General features: G+C 55.8%; 1 protein-coding gene across 1 annotated transcript; it reads right to left on the reverse strand.

Annotated features, from left to right (window-relative positions):
• Positions 1 to 6,855: 6,855 nt before the first annotated feature.
• LOC148050012 (uncharacterized) lies at positions 6,856 to 9,784 on the reverse strand. Its single transcript, XM_087745558.1, has 6 exons — positions 9,671 to 9,784; positions 9,310 to 9,381; positions 8,526 to 8,582; positions 8,333 to 8,434; positions 7,093 to 7,200; positions 6,856 to 7,034 (listed from the first exon to the last, which is right to left on the reverse strand). Exons 1-6 carry the CDS (start codon positions 9,780 to 9,782, stop codon positions 6,856 to 6,858), a joined length of 630 nt encoding a protein of 209 aa, XP_087601684.1. The 5' UTR covers positions 9,783 to 9,784.
• Positions 9,785 to 15,028: the final 5,244 nt, after the last annotated feature.

Genomic DNA, 15,028 nt, shown 5'->3' on the forward strand with positions numbered 1-15,028 from the left:
GCTCCTACCAGACCTACTGATTTCTCAGCATGGCAGCTCAGGACTCTCAGGCTCCCTCGCCAAATGCAGCAGCACCTTTTCCCTTTGTCCTGAAACAGCAGGAAACTGGAAGCACGGCCTCAGGAAAGCTCTTTAGCGTTAAGGTATCCCCTGCCTTGCTCTTCCTCTGCAAAAGCCCCCTCTGAAATGCCCTGGGCAGCTCTGGCTGCACACCCTGCCTTCACCCCTTCCCCCTTGTCTAACATGAGCCCCTGGGCTGGGAGGCCTCCTGACAGACCCTGGAGGCTATGAACGCTTTCGGAGACCCTTCCCGCAACGGCAGCTGCATTGCCCTGCACCAAGAGACTTCCCGTGTCAAGGGCTGGAAAGGTTTCTTCCCTTGCAGCTCTCCTCTCTCCTCCCACTCCAGCCTGCCTTTAATCTCGCTCTGCCCTACTCCTTTGCCCAGAGCCCTGCTGCGCTTGGCAGAGGAGTTGCTCCTTGGCAGAGCTGTCTCTCTGCACTGCTGCCTGCTTCCCAGGAGCTCCCTCCACCCCAGGAGCCTGTCTCAGCCCCGGAGGAGGGCACCTGCCCAAGACGTCACTTTCTCTGCCCCCCACCCCACTCGGCGCTCCCTCCAGGTCTCCCTGGGGCTCTCCAGGAACCTGCTTGGGAAGAGACTGAAGGAATCACCGATGTTGCCTCTCTCACCTCTGCAGAGACGTTTCTTTGCAGCAGTGCCCTTTCTCCTCTCCCAGACACAGTTAGGTCTGAGAATCCCCCTGCCTTGGCCCATCATGAGGCAGGACACCTGGACACTGCCAGGGAGGCATCTCCTTCAGCCACGCTGAGGGAAGGCAATCAGCTGAGTCAATGGAGGCATCTCATGCTGGATTTGTAGTGCTGGGGCTGGAAGGGACCTCAGCTCCCTCCCAGGCCTGCCACAAGCCCCCAGGAGTTTTCTCCTTTCTCCTTTCTCCTCACAGAATGACAGAAATGTTGAGGTTGGAAGGGACCTCTGGACTTTCCCTTCCCCTTTGTGAACCCATGTTAAATACAAGTCCCGTTGAACTCATTTGATATCCTTCTGGGATAAGGTCACCATCCTAGTGGATGAAGGCAAGGTGGTGGGTGTAGATTTCCTGGATTTTAGTAAGGCTTTTGGTACTGTCCCTCACAGCATCCTTCTGGACAAGTTGTCCAACTGGGGGATGAGCGGGTTCACGGTGCGCTGGGTGAAGAACTGGCTGAAGGGCAGGGCTCAAAGGGTCGCAGTGAATGGGGCTGCATCTGGCTGGCCACTGGTCCCCAGCGGTCTTCCTCAGGGCTCAATCCTAGGGCCAGTTCTGTTCAATATGCTTATCGATGATCTGCGTGCAGGAGTCGAATGCAGCATTACCAAGATTGCTGATGATACCAAACTGGGAGGTGCTGTTGACTCTCCCGAGGGACAAGAGGCCTTGCAGAGGGATCTAGATAGATTGGAGCATTGGGCTATGATTAATGGGATGAAATGGAACAAGTCAAAATGCCAGATTCTGCACCCAGGATGCAGTAACAGCGGGCACAAGTATAAATTGGGAGAGGAGTGGCCCTGCAGAAAGGGATCTGGGGGTGCTGGTCGACAGCAGGCTCCACAGCAGTCAGCAGTGTGCCCTGGCAGCCGGGAGGGCAAACCGTGTTCTGGGGTGCATCAAACACAGCAAAACCAGCCGGTCAGCAGAGGGGATTATCCCGCTGCATTCAGCCTTGGTGAGGCCTCACCTGGAATACTGTGTGCGGTGCTGGGCCCCACCATTGGAGAAGGATGTTCAGGTCCTTGAATGCATCCAGAGGAGGGCACCAAAGCTGGTGAAAGGGCGGGAAGGCATGTCCTCTGAGGAGCAGCTAAGGGCTTTGGGCTTGTCTAGTTTGGAGAGAAGGCGGCTGAGGGGCGACCTCATGGCTCTCTCCAGCTGCCTGAGGAGGGGACGTGGAGAGGGAGGTGCTGATCTCTTCTCCCTGGGATCCGGTGATAGGACACGTGGGAATGGCTCAAAGCTGCACCAGAGGAGGTTTCGACTGGATATCAGGAAACATGTCTGTACTGAGAGGGTGGTCAAACCCTGCAACAGGCTTCCTAGAGAGGCGGTCGATGCCCCAAGCCTCTCAGTGTTTAAGAGGCATTTGGACAATGCCCTTAATAACTTGCTTTAACTTTTGGTCAGCCCTGAATTGGTCAGGCAGTCAGAGTAGATGATCATTGTAGGTCCCCTCGAACTAAACTATTCTGGTCTTCTCTGGTCTGGTTTATATGCTATGCTATGCTATTCTACTCATTTAATCAAAACAGGTGACAGTTGTGTGACAAGCAGTGGGCCTACAGCTCTTCCTGGCAGTGCACGTGTGGGCCGCAGCACCTCAGCTGTGGCACCAGGCTGGAGGACAGCCTTCTCACGGGGAAACCTGAGCAGCTCCTGCTGGGCTGGGCTGTGCTGCATGCACAGTGTGGTCTTCACGCCTGTGCTGTGCTGCACAGATCCCTGGGCCGCAGGACAACCTCGGCAGCTCATTGCCACCGAGGAGCCTGCAGGCAGCTCCCACTCTCCACTGGCCAGGAGGCCACCTGCCTGGCTTTGCCTGCACCTAACAGCGCAGCAACAAGTTCTCATGAGAACGTTGTTTCTGTTGGACTGTACAAAGGATAAATAACGTTGTTTCCTGGCACCTCGTGTAGCCCTGGCACCTCATGGAGCTCCGTGGGCCTGGATTTGAACATGAAAGTCAGCAGATTCCCTGAATGCTGTCAGGCAACGTGGGGCTGAACATGAGGCAACGGCCAATATCTCCACGTCAGTGGAGATCTCGTAAACACAGCAGAAGGAGGAGAGAGAGACGGAGTTCTCCCTATGGCACAGGACTCGAATCATTCAGATGAAGAACTCTATAAACTGCCCTGAGCGTCATGAGCAGGGACAGTTTTAAGGTCCAAAACTGATGGCAGAGCCCAAAGTCTCCTTTTCAGGGCCCAAAGCCTCCTTTTCTGGATCCAACCCCTCCTTTTATGGTCCAAATGCTCACTTCAAGGCCCAAAGCCTCATTTTTAAGATTCACATTTTCACCTTAGAATCCAAAGCCTCACTTTCAGGGATCAAAGGCTCATTTTAGGCTCCAAAGTCTCTTTTTTAGGCACCAAAGCTTCACATTCATGGTCCAAAGGCTCCCTTTCAGTTTGCAAATCTCCTTTTTAGATCCCAAAGCTGCACTTTCAGTATTTAAAGCCGCAATTTCAGGCTCCAAAGGCTCAGTTTTAGGATGCAGCCAGTCGTATTGAGGGCCCAAGTCACATCTTGAGTTTCCAAACCCTCATTTTTAGGGCCAACTCCCTGTTTTAGGGCTCAGAGCTTCATTTTTAGAGTACAAAGCTTTGATTCCAGGCTTGAAAGCCTCCTTTTGATGGTCCAAACCCTCATTTGCAGGGTCCTCAACCTCATTTACCATTTCCAAGCCTCACTTTTAAGATTCAAGGACTCATTTCAAGGGCCCAGAGCATCATTTTTAAGTCCCCAGTTCTGACTTTGAAGGTCCAAAGCCTCATTCCCAGACTCCCAAGCCTTCTTTATAGTGATTTCTTAAGGAGTCCAAAGGCTCATTTTTGGGCTCAAACCCTCAGTTTTAGCTTCTAAAACCTCCTTTTCTGGGACCAAAGCCTCGCTTTCAGGAACTATAGCCTCAGCTTTAGGACCCAGTCTGCAATTTGGACGGGGACCAAAGCCTCATTTTGACAGTCCAAATGCTCATTTGGTGGGCCCAAAGCCTCATTTGAGGGTCCAAACTCCTCATTTAGGCTACAAAGCCTCATTTGTTTCATGTCCCAAGCCTCATTTTGAGCCTCCAAAGACCCATTTGTAGGGTGCAAAGCCTTAGGTTTTGGTCCCAAAGCATCATTTTAGGGCACCAAACCTGATTTCAGGGTTCAAAACCTCCATTTCATTGCCCAAGCCCCATTTTGAAGGCCCAAATCCTCCTTTGGAGGCTCCAAACTCTCATTTCTAGGCTCCAAAGCCCCCTTTGACAGCTCAAAGCCTTCACTGGGGTGCCCAAACCCTATATTCAGGACCAAAGCTTCAGTTCTTGGGGCCAGAGAGGAACCAATGGGTTTCCCTCGTTTTCACGGTCACAAGTGTCATTTGTAGCATCTAGCCCATCCGTTCTAGTGCCCAAAGAGTCCTTCTGAGGGCCAAAATTGTCATTTTTTTGTTCCAAACCTGTCTTTTATTACCCATAGCCTTTTTGGGGGGCCCACAGTTTCCTTTTTAGGGTTTAAACTCTCACTTTCAGGGCACCAAGCCTCTTTTCAGGGTCCAAAGCTACATTTAGAGTGTCCAAGGCCTCATTTTTACTTTCTGAAGTCTTAGTTTTGCTTCCAAAGCATCATTTTGGACTTCAAAGCTTCATGTTAGTGGTCCAAAGCCTCTGTTTCAGATTGCAAAGTCTCCTTTATAGACTCCAAAGCCTCATTTTGACTTTCTAAAGCCTCAATTTCAGGCTCCAAGGTGGCATTTTGAGGATCCAGCCAGTCGTTTTGAGGGCCCAAGCCACATCTGGAGTGTCCAAACCCTCATTTTTAGAGTCCAAACCCCTCTTTGAGGGCTCACAGCCTCATTTTTAGGGCCCAAAGCTTCCTTTTTAGAGTACAATCCTTTGATTCTAAGATTGAAAGCCTCCTCTTTAAGGCCCAAAGCCTCATTTTCAGGTTCCACACCCTCATTTGCAATATTTCCAAGCCTCGCTCTTAAGGTTCAAGGATGCATTTAAAGGGCGCAGAGCGTCATTTTTAAGACCCCAGTTCTGCTTTTGAAGGTCCAAAGCCTCACTTTTAGAGTCCCAAGCCTCATTTATAGGGTCCAAACCTGTCTTTTACTAACAATAGCCTTTTTTCAGGACACACACTGTACGGGCTGGCGAGGGCTGGATCCTTGGTGCTCCGTGGCAGGTGGGCTGGATCTCCAGGCACAGAAGGTGGCTGCTGGCATCGGGTCTGACTCTCAGGGGTTCTGGGGCATGCGGGACAGCTGTCTGGGCGTGTGGGGTGGCTGCTGGTGTCAGGCCGGGCTCACGAAGCTGCAGAGAGGCGCCTGTGAAGAGAGGAGGCTGCTGAGGCCCCGCCACAGCTGCGGTGCCACGTGGGTGCCAGGGTGCGGGGCAGCACTGGGCACCCTGTGGGGTTTGGGCACCTGGCTGCACGTGGGAGCTGTGGGCACGGAGAGCTTTGTGCAGAAAACGGGGCGCCCCGCACCCCTCGGCTGGGGCTCTGCTCGCCTGCCCATGGCTCGTCTCCTCTCGGCCCTGACCATCCTGACCTGCCTGCTCTGCATGTGCCGGGAAGGAGACCTGACCCCGGCAGGCCGAGGGGACCAAAGCCGGGCACGGCACTGCAGGGCCAGGAGAGCCTCCTGGTCGCCTTTCTCAGCGTGCCTGGCAGGGACCAGCGCTCGCCTCCATGCCCATCCCTGACCAGGCAAGGGGACAGCCTCGGCTCGCTGTTCGCTGAGGTGCTCTCCATCCTCTCTTCACAAGACCTATCCAAAGGGATACGTACCCCTGCACAGACAAAAGCCCTGCCTGTGCTGAGAACGCCCACGCTGGCAGTGTTGGGCTGCAGGTGGGACAGACTGACTCTTTCTCCAAAGCAAGGCACAGAGCTGGGAAGGTTCGTCACCACGGTCTGCGTTGCTGGGACACCTTGGCTGCGGTGAACATCTGGGATTTACGGCATCACCTAACAGAGTGATTTCTGCTGCGGGGTTCACTGGTAGGGAGATGTGACTATTGCAGTTCTCACTTTCTATGCCAATGTCATCCCTTGTTGTTCTTACTTTCTGACCTTGCTCTGCCTACGTCTCTCGCTGGGTCTGCTCTTGTCGAGGCAGGGTCACTTGTAACCCACACTTGCCACAGTAAGAAGGGGTTTCAGAAAAGAATGCCCATGAATTGAGAGGCCAGTTAAAGCAGCTTACAGCAGAAACCTCAGCCGAGTCTAGCCAATAAGGAACTCGGCACTCCAGAATACTCTCAATGCTTCGTGACCAATAGCAGCCATCTCCTACAGAAGTTTGGCAAAAAAACCTCCCAACAACTCACCCTTTTCTCTTCCTCCACAGACAGATCACACCACACAATGCCATCCCAAACAGCACCGAGCCCAAGACTGCCACGGCGCCTTCTATGCAGTATTTCTGGAAATCATTGGGATCCACAGCATTTGAGCTTCTCCTGCCATCCACACCTGGAGGAACAATTCTGCACGTTAGGGTGTCCTGCGCACGACTGGCACTCTCACAGGAGGGCTGACATTGCCAGGAAATGGTCTCTCTCACTTTGTTAGCATCTCTGAAGGAGTGAACATCCTGGGCCTGCAATGTTTCAGTAGAAACAAAGGAAACTCCCAAAGCCATTGCAAACCAATGCACTCTGGAGCCTCTCTTTCTCCATCCCTGCATCAGGGAGTGCCACCCCCAGCTCTCCCTCCCCAGCCCAGCACCCACACCCCGAGGGGACGGAGTCAGGCCCTCTCACGAGACACCTCAACATTGCTCTCCCCCTTTGCCTTTTCTCCACCGTGGGCACCACTTGCAGGCAGAGGTGCCCTCTAAGCCTGTGCCTCATCTGCCAGTGAATCCCTTTGCCCCTCAGCTCACAGCAGGGATCCCCCTCTGTTGGGCCTAGGGCCTCTAGGGACGCACGGCAAGCTCTGCGATGCGGGTACTGAGGGAGGTCCATTCGATCAAGAGTCACATTTCCCATCATCTACTGAATGTGGTTCAGATGGCCTCCTTCCCAAAATGGCAGGGTTCTGAAATTCCTGGGAAAGGGGTGCGGTGGGAGGCGAGCACTTCACCACATCCACAGAGGGTTACCGGTGTCGCTCTGGCACACTGCTGGCAAGAACCTCCACACCCCCGAGACGACAGTCATCCTCAGAGAGCCGCTCCTGGCTCCCTTCAGAACACTTGCTCTGTACTCATAGTTCGGCTGCTGACACCATGTGCAGTAGCCGGCAGCAGGGGAAGAGCCTGCAGACACCCAGGGATTTTGAGATCTGACACTGGATGACCCAGGGGCAGCAATTACCTGGCACGCCGGTTGGTTGAATTGCCCCTGTTTTTCCATCAGAGACTGGCAATGAGGGACTGCCTCCTTCCTCAAGCGCCTCCTTCTCCACGGTCTCACGGTCCATCTCTTTAGAAAGAAAGGGGGTCAGTTTAAGTAGAAGTAACCGTTCCTCCTCAGGAACACGGTATCTTCAGGAGGCAAAATACATTAATAACACTCAGAAACAAAGCCTGGGCGTTTGGGGGTGCACCTCATCACTGGTCCAAACAATGTGTCATTCACGGAAAAAATTTAAGCCCTGGACACTTTCCAGTTTACCAGTAGATGGGAAAACCTGACCTGCTGAGAGACTGGGAGATTGCACGTCATCTTCCTGTTCGCATTCCACTCAGTTCATTTTGGGCAAACTGCAAGGTGACGGTAAATTACTTCCTTCAGAGAGGACAGGAGGACGCTGCAGCCAACTCAGCTGGGGAAAGAGCCCTTCGGAGCAGCACGTCCCATCATGCCAGCCCCATCACACACTAAGGGTAACAGCCCCACGCAGTGGAATGAACCCCAAGCTCTTGCAACCATGTTCTGGGCACTTTCACAAGTGGCAGTGAAGAGCCCACAGCCCCCCAAAACAAGAGGAAAGCCACAACCAAGGTATCTAAAACACAACTACACACAGAGAGCTAAAATTCACAGCCTTTCATTTCAGCTGCCTTCAAGGTAGCTGTCCGGCCTCAAGCTGGGTGTCCAGCTTTCACCTGTCCCTGACCACGAGCTGTCACACACAGTCCTCAAACATCAAGGACAACAACGGGGCTGGACCAGGCGGTGAAGTCGGGGCTGCTCCGACCCTGGCCAGGGCATGCCTGCAGCCCCGGCAAAGTCTGCCGGTCTCAGCGACCCCAAGCTGCCTGCGCATCCTCTCTGCCGCCCAAGGGCTCTCTCCCCTCCGGCCACTGGCAGCAAGGTGTGAGCACCACCAGTTCCTGCCAGCTGGATACCAGCGTCTGCCCAGAACAGCTCTGGCCAGCGATGGGATAACTGGGGCAGCAGCTGTGCCTGGCACTCAGCTGCAACCACAACTGGCAGCAGAGACTCTGCACCATCTCTGCAGCTCACCAGCACCTGCGAGGTGTGCAATCGAGTGTCAGTGCAGCGAGGCTCTCATCGAGCCCTTTCTGCTTGTGCTGCCTATGGCTTGTCCATACAGGTGTCTACAAGCTCAGCTTCCCAAGCCTCCTGCTTAAGAGTGATATACACCCACCATGTGCCGCTTTCTCCAGTTGTCCCAGGATTTCCTTTAGGACTTCTGATGACTGCTGGGAAGATTGCCCTAGGCTGGCTTTATACTTTGCTCTTTGAGGACCTTAACAGAAAGGATCCAGTTAGATTTCTCACTACTAAAATACTGAAAACGAGAGCTTAGCCTGTGAAGTCAGCCAAGACTGACTACTCACCCCTGGGATGCCAGCTGAGCTCCAGCGCAGGATTCAGCCGAGGAGCTGGAGCCACATCTGCAACCAAACACCCATGACACGTTTCCATCATACACTGTGATACACACCACCATAACTGAATAGCAGAACATACACAGGGATCACGGAATGTCACGGCACACACAATGCAGGTCTATATTCTCACACCCGCACACATTTGGGCTTTGAGCTGGCAGCTCTCAAAGGCAGTAAAAAGCCATGACGTACCCATGCGATCTCCCTGCGCCTCAGCCCAGGCACCCAGCCGGGAAGCTGGATATCCATCACCCCCCACCACCTCTGGAAACAAACAGAAGAGAGCAGCTCCCGTGAAATATTTCAGTAGACTTCCTCAGAGCTGAATGGCAGGGAATGCAGTTCAAACGCGGGATTGCTCCATGGCACTCCTCTCTCCCTTCCACTCAGGAGCATCGTGCAGACAGTTCCTGGGTGCCTGGAACATGCTGATCCAAAACAACCCATGCACGGAGCTGTCGGGAGAAAGGACTCCCTGGAGCTCCCACCAGCTCTAAACTCAACCCCAACAAGCCCGCTGGCTTTGCAGCAGGCACCTGAAGCAGCACAGGCTCGCAGAGTCTGGCAAAGACAGCTTCCCAAGGCAGAGTGCCCCAGGGGACATCACTCAGCCTGACCCATTCCCTCTCTGCTCTTCTGCATGTCAGAGCACATGCCAAGAAATTATTAAGTACAATTTCATAGGAACAGAATATGAAACCCTAAATGCTCGTGCATTCACGTGACATACCTGTGGGATCGCCCTGAGGTTCCCGGACAAGATCAGGCTGAGAAGTCTGGTGGCCGTCGCCTACAGGCACAGCTGTAATCAAGCACGTTTCCATTAGATGTTGTGAGCTACTTCTTTCCCAGTGACCTGCAGTGACCCCTGCAAAAGCCCCCTGCAGCGGCTGCAGCCCCTGTGCCTCCCTGCAGGGCGTCTGCCTCCCGCTTGCCCGAGGAGCTGGCCACAGCCCACCCGTCTCAGCCCAGCCCTGCTGCTCTCCCGGCCCTGCCCCACTACATCCCTGGCCCTGCTGCCACCCCGAGGTGCGGTGGGCTCCGCTCCATGCTGCCCAGGGCTGGGTGCCATCCCTTGCCCGTCTGCCTACCTAATTCCCGCGCTCGCCACGGAGCAGCCTGTGCCTCCCAGGCTTGCAGGGCCACCAGGAGAAGGAGAAGAAGGAGGTGGGTGGGGGCCACAGCCCCCCACGCCTGCACCATGCTGCTGCTGCTGCTGCTGGCACTGCCAGAGTGGTGCCCGCGGCACAGCAGAGCACATCACGGAGAGGCACAGCGGGGGTCTGTGACCTCACAGCCCGGCCTCCCCATCGCAGCCACGCCCCCGGCGTTTCACCCCTCCCCCTGGAACGCCCCGCCCCCACATCTCCCCTCCGGAGGGCGGGGCTCCCGCAGGGGAGGGAGAAGGAGACTGCCCAGCTGGAACTGAATCTGGCTGCTGCCCTCAAAGACAATCAAAGATGTTTTGAGAAATGCATTACCCACAAAAGGAGTCTAGGGAGAATCTCCATCCTTTACTGGAGGCAGGGGGAAACAGGGCCAAAGGCCAAGGAAAAGGCTGAGGTACTTAATGCCGCCTTTCCCTCAGTCCGAGGCTCCTCAGTCCAAGGAGCTGATTGTTTTGTACTGCACTGACACAGGGCAAAAAAGAAAGGCTGTTTGTCTTGTCTGAACGAACGGCTGGAGAACTGTTACTCACTTGGGCCAGCTGTGAGCTTGGTGTTTGCCCTGGCACATCCAGAGATGGGATACACTGGAGGCACACACTGCCCGTTCCTGGTCACGGAGGGCTCCAGACAGCAATGAGGACCTGGAGAGCAGCTGTCTCCCACGGCGCGTTTTGCCCCTTTCCATGTGTAAGCCGGGGCTTTGGTTTTGGTGGGAGTGAAATGAATGAACCTAGGAAGAAAGGCATATGAAAGGTCACCGGCAGGCAACTGCCCATTTAAAGCTCCTGTGTACCTGGAGCAGTTGGAATTGCCAGCCTCATCAAATTGCCTTTAAATTATTCCCTGTAACTGACCTTAACAGGAACCGGGGCCTTCTGCCAGCACGGTTCCAGCGAATATTGGCCGGGGCAGGGAGGGGGAAGGGAGGATGGGGTGGGAGAATAACCCTTCCTGAAAACAACACTAACCACCATACAGACCCTTGGTCCTGAGATGCAGCGCTGGGCCGAGGGGCAGCCCAGGCGGGAGAGCGACCCTGCGCTCAGCAGGACCAGGCCGCTCTCTCCTCTGCCGCCATCAGCAGCGCTGGCAGGATGAGCCCTCCCCTGCCCGGCCTCTGCCTCGGCTGCAGCCGGCAGCCAGGGAGGCTGGGAAAAGGGAAAGGGGTTTGTGCTGCTCTCACCAGGGCTGTCCTCAGCCAGGGCTGCACTGGTGGGAACTGGTTTCGGCTGCTGAGCGGGGCCCCCCCGCCTGCCCCCGGCCCCGCTCTGCCCCCATTCTCCTCAGGCCGCTCGGCCTCTGGCCCCTGCGGCCCCGCCCCAGGCCGCCTGGCCCTGACAGGCCAACACCGGCTCTGCTGATTGGCTCAGCTGTGGCCAATGGCGCGGCTCTGGCTGGGTGGGCGGGAGCAGCCCGGGCCTCTCCTCCCAGAGCTGCCTGCGCCCCCTCAGGGGCGAGCGGGGCCTGAGCGGGGCCAGGCTGATGCAGTTTGGTGCCAAGGGAAAAGGCAGCAGGAGAGCAGCACCAAACCCCAACCCAAAGAGCTTCCCCCAGCCCCGCCCTTCCCAGGCTCAGCCTCACTCCTCCTTCCCGACTCCTCGGCCCCCTCTCCCCTCCCAGCGGTGCAGGGGGACGGGGAATGGGGCTGCGGGCAGCCCACAGCGCCTCGGCTCTGCCGCCCCTTCCTCCTCACGCCATTCCCCTGCTCCTGCCTGGACCCCACGGGCCGCAGCTCCGGCCAGAGAACCTGCTGCTGCCTGGGCTCCTCTCCAGGGGCCGCAAGGCATGCCAGGAGCCTGCTCCGCCCTGGGCTCCTCTCCAGGGCTGCAGTTGCTGGTGGAGCTGTCGATGGCCGCCTGAGGGTGACAGCGTTGGTGGCTGGGTCCTCTTCCAGGCGTCCATTTCACAGAATCAGCGGCTGCTTGAGGCTGGCCGGGAGGTCAGCTGGAGGACAAAGTCACCGGGTCCAACCCCCCTGCTCAAGCAGGGCCTCCTGCAGCCGCTTGTCCTTGACCATGTCCAGAGGGCCATGGAACATCGCCAGGGATGGAGACTCCACAGTCTCCCTGGGCAGCCTGTGCCGCTGCTCGTCACCCGCACAGCACCCTTTGCACGTCCCCTTTCTGGTCTGGGCATGAGGTCCCTGTCAGCCCGTCTCTGCAGCCTGCCCAGGTCCCTCGGGACGGCAGCACGACCCCCTGGCCTAAGTGCCGCTGCTGCCAGTCTGGTGTCATCAGTCAGCTTGCCGAGGGTGCACTCTGCCCCATCCTCCAGAACATTAATTAAGGAAGATGATAAACAGGATCAGACCCAGTCTTGACCCCTGCGAGACACCCCTGGTTACTGGCCTCGCACTAGGCTTGGTGCCACTGAGCAGCACCCTCAGGGCCCGGCCGTTCAGCCCGTTTCAGTCCCACTCGCTGTCGTCTCAGCCAGCCCATTTCTGTTGGAGTGACTTGAACTCCATATTTAAAAAGAAGAGATTGCAAGATGGGCCCAGGCAAGCACACAGCTTTCAAAATCCCAAGACATAAACCTCCCACACTGGGCATTTCCTCCAATTGCCCCAAAACCTACAGAGAAGAAAACACCCCAGGAATTACATATGCAAGGCCAAGGAGTGTTTTTAATTCTGGCTTTGGCTTTTCTGACTGTGGGTACCAAGTGAGTGTTGTTTTTGCAAGGCGATCCCAAGAGCTGACCAGGGCTTAAAGCTCTTCCTCGAGGGACCTGTGGGCAGGCGGGCTAGCCGGCAGAGGTGTCCGAGTCTCTGGAAGGTCTCTCTGAGCTCTTCCTGGCCAGAGGCAGCACTGGGAGGGGGGACAGGGTGGGCTGCTGGTGCCCTTTGTGCAGCTTGGTCCCTGCTGGGGGCAGTTTTGGTGCTTCCTCGTTTTCTCCTCTTCCTCCTTTTTCTTCTGCTGCTCCTCTTCTCTGGCACAGCAGAAGAAAGATGCTGTGCTCCTTCTTCAGCCAGGGTCACAATCTGTCCCCGTCACTGCCGCAGCGCCCCGAGTCTTTGTCTGGCGTGTATCGCTGGGGCGCTGAAACCCTCCTCCTCCTTCTCCCTGCTGAGGCATCATAATCTGTGGTGTCCACAAACTGGCTGCAGACATCATAGCCCCGCTGTGGGGATCTGCTCCGCTCTCTCTGCCTCAGCAGGGTTTGGTCCCGAGCAGCCCTGCATGCGGGAGCCCACTTGGAGCTGGTGTTGGAGGGCCCTGGAGCTGTGTCATCCCTTGGGGCTTGGTCACGACATGGAGGACTTGTTCTCCACCTCCTCCTCCCCCTTTCTGAGCTGTCATAGTCCGTGATCTCCACAAACTGGCTGTGGAGATCATAGCCCTGCTGCAGGGATCTGCTCTGCTCTCTCTGCACTGGCAGGGTTTGCTCCCGAGCAGCACTGGGTGCAGGAGCCGACTGGGAGCTGCTGTTGGAGGGCCCTGCAGCTGTGTCATCCCTGGGAGTGCAGTCACACCTTGGAGGACCAGTTCTCCTCCTCCTCCTCCCTGCTGAGTGGTCATAGTCGGTGGTGTCCACGCACCAGCTGCGGAGATCTTGTCCCCACTGCGGGGATCTGCTCCGGGCCCTCTCCTTGGCACCACTCTTCTGGCAGTGGGAAGAAGGGCTGAATCCATGCTCCTCTTTGTTGCTGTCTTCTCGCACGGTGTGCAGCACACGCTCACATGGTTGAGAGCAGAGCGGGCACGCAGCTTTCCTTCTGGACACCAGCCTTATGCAGCCACAGAAGAAGCGATGCAAGCAGGAGCCAATGTAGGAGGCAATGTTGAGCCTGCCTGGCCAGATGAAGCCCGTCCAGCCTGCAGATGCCTCCCGTGCAGCTGCCCAGGTGAGCTGGCTCTTGCTGGCTGTTGCAGAGGAGCTGCTGTCCTCTGCAGAGTCCTCCATGCCCAGCGCCACGTCCTGCAAAGAGAGCTGTGAAAAGGTCCTGCCCTTTCGTCCTGAAAGGAGCAGAAGAGTGAGGCAAGCCCAGAAGCTGTGGGAGGGGACAGCTAAGGGCCTCCCAAAGGCTCTCCTGGAGGGCTGCAAAGGCAGAAGGGCCAAAGGCAGACAAGTGGGATGCTTTGAGAGGGAGCAGTGTTGGGGCTGTGAAGAAAGCTGCAGTGTGGGAGGGAAAAGAGAGCAATGCCAAGATCCCAGAAAGAAATCCACTGTCCACCTGCTGCCCTGACCCACCTCCCCAGAGTTACCTTAGTCCGACGAGGCAGACCCTGTGGTCCCACAGAGCACGCCTGTTTGCTGTCGGCCCCCCACTGACTGAGGAAGGGACGGGCATATGATGGTGCTGGTGAGGAAGAAGCCCTTTCTCCAGTTTTCAAATCAGTGCACCTGGAGAAACAAAGAGTGATCTCCATTTAGGTCTGTTCTTGCAGCCTCCTCTGGGGTTCAGTCATTTTCTTGGAGCGGTTTCCACAACAGAGAGAAGATATAAGCGAGACTAGAAATGAGAAATTCGATTGGGGTCTTCCCACCAGGTCTACACCTGTCAGAGCAAGTCCTTGTCTTTATCCCCCCTACGGCCTCCATTTCATAGAATCACAGAATCACAGAATGGTTGGGGTTGGAAGGGACCTTAAAGATCATCTAGTTGCAAGTCCCCTGCCATGGGCAGGGATACCTTCCACTCCATCAGGTTGCTCCAAGTCCCATCCAAGCTGGCCTTGAACACTTCCAGGGAGGGGGCATCCACAGCTTCTCTGGGCAACCTCTTCCAGTGTCTCACCACCCTCACCGTAAAGAATTTCTCCCTAATACCTAATTTACATCTTCCCTCGTTCAGTTTAAAACCCTTACCCCTCGTCCTGTCACTACACTCCCTGATAAAGAGTCCCTCCCCATCTTTCCTGGAGGCCCCCTTTAAGTACTCTTCTCTACATTAGCCAGCTTCAGAGAGCAGACAAGGAGCACTTTACAGCAGGGCAGGAGCCGAAAGCCCGGCAAGGAAAAGTAAGGACGGAGGTGAGGTAGTTCAGACTTGACAGCACTGAATGATGCAGGTAGGAACTGTCTCCTAGGACCAAAAGAGAAACACTCAGGAGGATGAGAAGAAAAAGAGCAAAGCCAGGAGAAGGAAACGTATTCGAAACACATTTTAGCACTGGTTATTACCTGACATAAAACAGTAGATAGGCTTGCTGCCTGAGAACTGTGTTGATGTCAGAACCCTCCACAGACGCATCGTTCATCTTGTACCACAGTCCATCGCTGGCCTGCAAAGAAAGGCATCGATAGCTGGAGAGGAACTGCCTGGTTTCTCAGTGA

The sequence above is a fragment of the Nipponia nippon genome, unplaced genomic scaffold (assembly GCF_047370975.1).
Source record: "Nipponia nippon isolate SJK-2023a ecotype South Korea unplaced genomic scaffold, ASM4737097v1 scaffold_97, whole genome shotgun sequence".
Lineage (NCBI taxonomy): Eukaryota > Metazoa > Chordata > Aves > Pelecaniformes > Threskiornithidae > Nipponia > Nipponia nippon.

What these genes read in the sequence shown, in the direction of transcription:
- LOC148050012 (XM_087745558.1), bottom strand. Translation starts at nt 9,782, where the DNA reads ATGGTGCAGGCGTGGGGGGCTGTGGCCCCCACCCACCTCCTTCTTCTC. An exon ending in GTGGCGAGCGCGGGAATTAG is followed by an intron (nt 9,382 to 9,670) that starts GTAGGCAGACGG and finishes GCTTGATTACAG; the next exon opens with CTGTGCCTGTAGGCGACGGC. An exon ending in ACCTCAGGGCGATCCCACAG is followed by an intron (nt 8,583 to 9,309) that starts GTATGTCACGTG and finishes GTTTGGTTGCAG; the next exon opens with ATGTGGCTCCAGCTCCTCGG.